General features: G+C 54.0%; 1 protein-coding gene across 3 annotated transcripts in view; it reads left to right on the plus strand.

The window, feature by feature from the left end:
• The window catches only part of ACTN1 (actinin alpha 1), a 96,347-nt gene continuing 87,953 nt past the window's right edge, over positions 1-8,394 (plus strand). For all 3 annotated transcript variants that reach the window (XM_019641351.1, XM_019641352.1, XM_019641353.1), the window contains exon 1: positions 1-418. In XM_019641351.1, the coding sequence (XP_019496896.1) occupies positions 314-418 (105 nt within the window). In that variant the 5' untranslated portion in view covers positions 1-313. The remainder of the gene's footprint in view (positions 419-8,394) is intronic.

Raw genomic sequence — 8,394 nt, forward strand, 5'->3', positions numbered from 1 at the left:
TCTGCCCCTTCCCCCCGCCCCCGTCCGCTTCGCTCCCGCAGCGCTAGTGTGTCTGCCCGGCTCAGTGTGCGTGGAGATCTGGTCCAAGCGCCCGCCCCGAGGCAGGCAGTCCGCTAGCTCTAGCCGCCGCGGCAAGCAGCAACCTTCGCCAACAGCGCTGCGGCGGATCCGGGCGCCGGGGAGCTAGCCCGGCCCCGCTAGCCCAGCCCAGCCCGGCCAGACTCCCTCCCCACGCCAGGGCAGCAGCAGCAGCCGCCGCCGCCAGGAGAGAAGGTGGAGGAAGAAATCCAGCCGCTAGCACGCGCGCACCGTCATGGACCATTATGATTCCCAGCAAACCAACGACTACATGCAGCCCGAAGAGGACTGGGATCGGGACCTGCTCCTGGACCCCGCCTGGGAGAAGCAGCAGAGAAAGGTCAGCAGCTGTCCCAAACCACCGCAGCCCCCCGCCGGGGCCAGCTCCGGCCGCCGCGCTAGCGGCTCAGGGCTCGGAACGGGTTCCAGGCGTGCACCAGCGGGGGCGGGGGATGCGCGGCCGCTGCTAGGTTGGGTGTTGGGTTACAGGCGCGGGGCGGAAGGGAGAGCGCCCAGCCGGAGCGCGGGGAGGTGGGGCCGCCGGCAGGCAGGTCGCCTTGGGGCCGGTGATCCAGGCCACCCGGCTGCCGCTGCACCATCCCCTCGTGGGCAGGGCGCGGGGGCGGTGCTCCTCAGGCTGGGGCTGAATCCCCGGTTCAGTTGCTGCGGCTCGGGATCGATTTTCCTCTCCCTTCTCCGCCCCCTGGCCGCCTCTCCATATGGCGTGCGGTGGCAGCGCGCTTCCTGGGTTGCCCTGGGCTAGGTACCTGGAGCGAGCACGCTGCGCGGGACTCTGTGCCGCCCAGCCTGCAGACCGAGGGGAAAGCGGGCGTCAGGGGGATTGGCAGCCGCCTCTGGGTTGGGGCCGAGAAAACCCAGAGGTGTACGCGGGCTCCCCAGCGGGCCCTGTGGGGGCGGGGTCAGGACGGCAAACCGTTTTATTGCTTAACTCAGTGGGTTTGTAGCTACGTGCGGAGGTGGGCTTGCGTCTGCGTCCTGCCCCTCCGACCCCTGCTCATTCCTGGGAGAAGGCGAATTTGGGCAACTTGATCCGAATTGCGGGGCTTTAGGGCAAAGGATTGTCTCCGCGGGTATTTGGGGTCAGTCACTGGAGATCCCTGCTTAGCCACCGAGCCGCGTCCCAGGCTCCGTGTCCCGGGTGCGCGCTCAGCCACCGGGGCTAGGCTTGCAGCCGGCGATGGAACTCCGACACAGTGGCCAGTAGCAGGAAGAGGTCAGAAACCACTCTTTTAAAGGGGGGAGGGCGCCCCAACCCTCCCTTTGCTTCCTGCCTGCGCGGTGAGCGCTTGCCCCAGGCGGCCACGTACCCTGAACAACCCCCTCTCCCTCCTCCCCCGCTGCCCGCTCCCATCCGGTCCCTCCTCGTTCCATCCCTCCTCGCCCCACCCCCACCCCTCCCGCTGATCTGGGAATGGGGGGGGGGGACAGGATGGCGCGTCCCTCTGGATAGTGTGGTTAGGGCTGGGCTTGAGGGAGAACGCTCATGTCCAAAAATGGTAACATTCATTCCCTTTTTTAAACTTAAAAGGGGGGGAGTTTAGGGAGCCGACTGAAGTTTTTTTTTCAGCCAAAGGCATCCTGTATTAGCTCACTCAGGAATCCTAAGCCCTTTTACTCACTTCATCAGACAAGCAGAGGTAATTTAAAACACACGCACAAAGGGCTTCCTCAAAGCCTGGCGACCTGAGACCCCGGCCAGCTTCTGCTGGGCCCAGCCCTATACATCGGACAGTCTCTGCGCTTTGAGCTGACTTCTTCCAAATGTGGCAGTTGCTTCAACACCCCTCCTCCTCTTCCTGTCAGCCCCCACTCTGGGAGAGCTAGGGGAGAGCTGTGACAGACCCCCACTTACCTGCTGGTTTCCTGGGACAATTGGGCTGTTGGAGCAGAGTAGGGAGTGGGTACTTGTGAGATTCCCATGGGGACCAGGCAGAGGGACTTTAAAAAAAATTTCAGGGTGGAACCTTCTTGAGAACAGGTTTTGAATTGGACAAGAGTGGTGGGATTAGGGTAGTGGGTGTCTTAGGATCTTCCATGGGGAGGAGAACAGAAGGAAGTCCCTGTTTAATGAGCACATACTGTGTGCCTGGGAGGTGTAGGAGTGACTGGACTGCCCAAGAATTAGGAATTAGGCCCTTTTAAAGATGTGGGAGGACTAAGTGCGTGCTGGGCAGAAACTCATCGCCCCAGCACTGAGCACTGGACCTGAACACAGTATTCAGTAGTATCGAATGAATGAATGAATGAATGTATTAAATGTAGTTTGGGAGAAAAATTATACTTTCTCTCTCCATATACCAGGGGTGCCCCCAAAAAAGTATACACATTTTAAAAGATGTTGTGTGTGCTCAAGCAGTAGTTCCCAGTAATCGGAAGTGTCTGGACACTGATGGTAACCACTTTGAGCACCTCTCGTAATTGCAGAAGTCAAACGTGATTTGTATTCATCTTTTGTTATCAGTATAGATTATTACAATTAATACAGTCTTTTCCTTTCTTAAAATGCATATACGTTTTTTTGGCAGCCTCTGTATATTCATAAAGCTCTGGCTTGGGTGGTGTGGGTGTGCCCCAGGCTTCTGGGGCAACCAGGTGGGAACAGGGTCATTTGGGAAATTTGGTCATCTATGGGGCAAGCTCAACAGTTCCAAGAGCTGGCATTGGCTGCTAGGTGCCAGGCATTGTTCTAATCTCTTCACATATATTGTTTCAGCTGTTACTCCCAGCAGCTCTGTGAGCCAGGCACACATGAGGATGAGGAAATAAGGGGCAGAGGAGGAAGTAACCAGCCTAGAGTCCCAGGCTAGTGTGTGGTGGGGCTGGGATGCAGCCATGTTTGGGGCAGGCAGCTTTCCCTCACTTGTCCCTTGTTGTTGGTGAGGGAGGCAGGAAAGCTGGGCCTGGCATCCAGAGCCTGTTGGGATCTCTGGACCAAGGGGAGCCAACACCTGCTTTGGTGGGGTTGGTGGAGGGGGTGGCGGGACATGTCATAAGCTCTTGGCCTGACTCTGAAAATCTGGCCCAAAGTTTTTTTTTCTACCGTGAATTCTCTGTTACCTTGCATGGGCCTCAGTTTCCTCGTCTGTAGATTTCACCTAGTTCTCAGTGGAATATAAAAAAGTGGTATTACATGTGGAGGATCAGACTTAAAGGAACTTGTTGCTTGTGACACTCTCCCTGCTGACCCTGGGAGGCAAGGATTGAGTGGGGGACCAAAGCTGACAAGTGGACCGGAATCACTATTCCAGATGGAAGCAAGAGAGTAAGTGCTGGGTGGGGGGAGGATGAGAAGGGGGGAGGGCGAGGAGGACACAGTGCAGTGGGCTACGAAGTCCACTGGGTGGGAGGCAGAAGATCCTGCTTTTAGCCCTGGTGCAACCATGACTATTTGTGAGACTTTGGGCAAGTCATTTCATTTCTCTGAGCTCTTATGAGATCATTCAACAAATACTTTTGGAGCTCCTACTCTGTTCCAGGCACGCTTTGAGGTGCTGGGGATAGAGGGCTGGCCAAGACAAGACTGAAGTGTCTGTTCTTGTGGCACTTCCATTGTATGTTCTGTCAAGGGGCTGCATTCCTGCCCTGCTAATCCCCTAGGGCTCTTACAGGGATCAGATGAAACAATGTGGTAAGAAGTCCTTCCTTGGTGAATGTGGAGTGATGCAGAGGTGTAGGTAGCAGTCTGTGCAGGCAGGAGGCATGACTCAAGAACCTGCGGCGGGTTGGCCGTGGCTTGTCCCTTCTTCAAAGAATGCTTCAGGGCAGAGTCCATCAGGCTGGATGCCCTGGCTGCAGACACAAAATGCAGTGGCCTAGAGGAATTTACTGGCTTTCAGTCTTCCTGACCTTCAAGGCTTAGCTCCAACGCCGCCTTTCCTAGGGGCAGTAGGCCTGAATGCCCATCTTTCTGGATTGACCCCTAGTCCCCAGTTTATTCCCCCATCTGGATCTTGCCGTTGTCCTTAACGTGTGTGTGCGCGTGCGCTGGTGTCAGGCCGGGCTGAGAGAGCATAGACTTTGAGTAGCATCCTGACTCTACACTTTCATGCTTGTGACTTTGGGCAAGTTATTCAACCTCTGTCCCTTTCCAATTCCTTATTTATAAAAAGAAGCTAAGACCCCCTTCTGCCCTCACCTCACGGGGTTGATGGGAGAAGATATGTAAAATGGCATCGTCTGCTGTTAAAATTTATTCTCTCTTCCTTCTTAAATCCTGGAGGATCTGGTTTAATGTGTATTTCCACAGGTGCCAGCCCTGGGGTTTTTTCCGATGTAGGAGTTTAATCAATATTTGTTGAGCCAATGGATGTTGAAACAGAGAAGTGGCCCTGGCAGGTGTAAGAATGTGGTTGTAAATAGGCCCAGATCCTGATTCTGTTCCCATGTCAAGCCAGGTTGTCAAGCCAGGTTGCAGGAAGAGAGGCCACCTTGTTTACACTTGCTTTTGGACTGCGTGACCATCGTAGGAGAAAACCAAGGCCACCGATTAAGGTGGAGGACTGCAAAGAGGGAAGGCCTGCTGTAGATGGGGAGGAGAGGACATCTGCCTGCTCTGAAGGTTAGGCCTCCTAAAGTCAGAGCGATGATGGACGGAAGTAAAACTTGAGAGAGGAAAGCATTGGCTCAAGCGTCCATCCTCATGCCCCTCACTGTTCTGACGCTTGCCTGCGTCACTCCATGCCAGTGTCCATGGGGGCAGGGACCCAGCCTCTCCTGTTCTCTGCTGAATCCCTACTTCCTAGCACAGAGTCAGGCCTGCTGGAGGTGGTCAAGAAATAACAGCTGAATAATTAGATAAATAGTGCCATGCATGGCACCCAACTCCTGGGGAGTGGAGATAGGGATGAAATGCTTTATATTCTACATAAACCACTCCATCCTGGAGCTGTATCTGGCTCCGGCCTCTGCAGATAGACATGCTCTGGGCACACTGAATTCAGATCGCTGCCCTTTCACTGACTAGCTATGTGATCTTGGGTAAGTCACTTACCTGCTTTGTGCCTGATGATAGCAATGGGAAAAATGGAGATAATAATCATTCCTGCCTGATATAGTTGAGTGGAGGTTAAAACCAAGTAATGTGCATAGGGAATTTAGCATAGCGCCTAGCAGATAGTGAGTGCTCAGTGAGTGTTAACAATTTTGAGGAACCAGAGTTTCTGTGGCCTTGACCCAATATGCTTTGAGATAGGAGTAGTATATAAACCCATCTTAGAAGGAGCCAAGGTTGCCTAGGAATTTATGGGAGTTGTGTTGTCCTTGACCTCTGACCCTGAAGTCAGCTCTGGCTTATTCGGTGTCACTTGACCTCTCTGATTGTTAGTTCCTTCACCTGTCCAGTGGGGTAAAGCCGCTGTTCACCCTTTCCCTACTTCCTGGGTATCCAGGATGAAAAGGTGCATGTTAAAGTGCTTGTCCGCTTGTTAAAAGACAGGTAGAATGACCTCAAAATGTGGATTTCCTCTAAAAGAGACAATCTGGGGTATCTTCAGGCCCTAATGTTAAATAGCTAGGACATTTTGGGGTCCCCCCACACCTCCCAGCAGCTTACCCAGCCCTCCAGGACCTGTTGCAGCTGCTTCCTCTACAAAGCCTGTCCCGCGTGGCTGTGCTGAGAACAGGTGTCTCACCGGTTGGCGAAGTGATTGACAAAGCCTGAAGGCGAGATGGACAGGGGCCTGGGGCATCAGGGCCAGCTGGCCGGGACCGGCAGGCAGGCTGCTTCTGGCTGCCACATCGGCTGCCCTAAGACAGGCAGGTGTGAGAAGGCCTGGAGCGTATCGAGATCCAGACTTTGTAGTTTTGAGGAACGGTGGGACTTTGAGGGGCTGTTGGGGTCACTGGAGATGGGCTTGGAGGAGTAAGAGGGCTCCTGCAGGATTCTTGGTCACCAGCCTTTTCAAATGGAAGAGGAGGAAACTCATTTCCTGAAGTCTTACTCCTTGAAGAGGAGCAGGAGACCGTTCCCAGTGGATGGGGGTGGGAGGATGTCCTGACCAGTGGGCGGCTCTGAGTGTGAAGAGGTCAGACCAAATGGGCCTCCTGTAGTTTGGGGTTTGTGGTTGGCATTGGGGCCTTCCATTTCCATCTTCTTGAGGAAGGCCTGGGGCTGGGCGCCTGGCCAGTGCCCACAAACCATAAACCTGGCTTGAGGACTTGTCACACAAGACCTGGTGCCTCCTGTGGGTCTGGAGCCAGGGTGAGGCCGCACGAGCCTGAGACATGGCCTAGTCACAGACCTGCTACTGTGTGTCTCTAGGGAAGAGTGGGTGTCTCTGCTTCTCTACCTTCTAGTCCCTTAATAGTGTAAGAACATTGACAGTGTCTCCTTGTGGAGTCAACCAGTGAAGGCTGATTGAACCCCTCTTAGGTATCAGATGCTTTACTCATGTGAGGTCGTGGAAATCATGGTTCGGGGGAGAGGGAACCAGAAAGACACAAAAAAGCACACCGGGCTGTGCCAATAATGGCTAGAAGCGTGGCTAAGACAAATGCCATGGTCACTGCAGGGCAGGAGCCAGCACTGTGGCCGGTGATGGTGGAAAAGGTGAAGGTGAATGGCTAGTGGCATTTGAGCTTTGTCTCCAAGGATAGGCAGGATTTGCAGGTTCTGCTGGGGAGCCTCCCCTTTCCCGGCAGCTGGGCTGTGTGTGTGCGCGCATGTGTGTAAAGGAGGGTAGGTCAGGAGGGGAGAAGGCAGGAGACTGGAAAGGCCTGCAAGCTGCTGCAGGCTGGGGAACACCCCCCTACTATTCTTACTCATTGTCCTTTCCTATTCTCTGTGTCCCTCCCAGAGCTGACCCCTCACCTTTCTGAGAGGCCAGGTTGTTTGCACAGCTCGCAGGTTGGCCCAGGAGCCCCACACCTCTGTGCAGGTGTTATTGGGACTATCTCAGCCATTTAACCCTACATGAGCTGCCCCATGTGTAACCTGCCCAAGGTTTTCTTGGGAACTGGTGTGCTGCTGAGGGGCTGTGATGTAAGGGCATTATCTCCACTGGCCCTGCTGTTATCCCCTCTGAGTGTGGTCAGTGAGCCTACATCTCTGCAGAAGGGCCCCTGAGCTGGGCTGAGTTACTCACCAAGGATTCTAGAGCCATCTCGGAGCCCACCAGCTCCCCAGAGAGGTCATGGCTGAGAGGCCATGGGCAGAGGAAACCCCCTTAGCCTGGTTTCTTAGTCTTAGCCAGACTGGGTCACCCCAGCGGGACTCATGATTCAGCCCAGAGCTCTGTCTCCATCAGCCGAGGCACCAGCACCCTGCTAAGTACTAATTGTCCATACCTGTTCCTGACTGAGGAAAGGAACCTTGGGAGTGGTGGGGGCGGCAGACCCAGCAAACCGGGGCTCAGAGCCACCCTGGAAGCCCACCTTCCTCTTAACACATGGCCAAGATTTCTCATTGGTGCTCAGGCTGAGCATCAAGTCCCAGAATCCTTCCTTTTCAGCAGGTAAGGGGTAAACATTTGGAGAATGCTGGCCAGGCATGCTCTGCCCTGTCTCACTTGCTCTCCCCCATGTTATGTCCTGCCTGGGGATTGTCTGGCAGAATCTCGATGTGTGGGATACCATGAGTCCCCAAAGCCACATATGCAACAGTCATGACTTCAACCTGTCCCCTCTGTGTACCCATTCAGCCAGCTCAAATGGCACCGTTGGTTGCAGAGGAGATGGGTGGGAGTGGCAAGGCCTTAGTCCATCTCTAGTCCTGCCCAGACAAATCAGCAAACACTATGACAGTGCTTGGCTACCTGGGCAGGGTCATTTTTCCAAACCAGAGTCAGGAGTAGGACTGGATTATTCTTTAAGCTAAAAAAAATTCTTTTGCTCAAAATAATTATAGCAGCTCACCCTTTCTGAACACATGCTAAGTATCAGGCACTGTCCTCAGAACTCTACATGCATCAACACATCTAATCTTGTGAGGTGGGTACTACTGTTACCCCCTTTCACAGATGAGAGAACTGGCTCAGAGCAGCCACGTAACTTTTCCAAGATCACACAGCCAGCAAGGGGTGGAGCTGGGACCGGAGGCCAGGCAGTGTGGCTCTGGAGTTTGCCTCCTTGCTACTTTGTAGCTTATAAAACAAATGCTCGCATGTCCAGGAACATTTAATGAAAGGCAAACACACAAAACAAAACCCAGTCATGAAAAGGTTCTGGAACTAGATAGTGGGGATGGTGGGCAACCTTATGAGTATAATAAAAACCATTGAACTGTATCCTTTTTTTTTTTTTTTTAGCTGAGCCATCTTGCCACCTGTTGGCAGCTCAGTAGCAGCTCAGCTCCGGCTG

This window comes from Hipposideros armiger, unplaced genomic scaffold (assembly GCF_001890085.2).
Source record: "Hipposideros armiger isolate ML-2016 unplaced genomic scaffold, ASM189008v1 scaffold_59, whole genome shotgun sequence".
NCBI classification, from domain to species: Eukaryota; Metazoa; Chordata; class Mammalia; order Chiroptera; family Hipposideridae; genus Hipposideros; species Hipposideros armiger.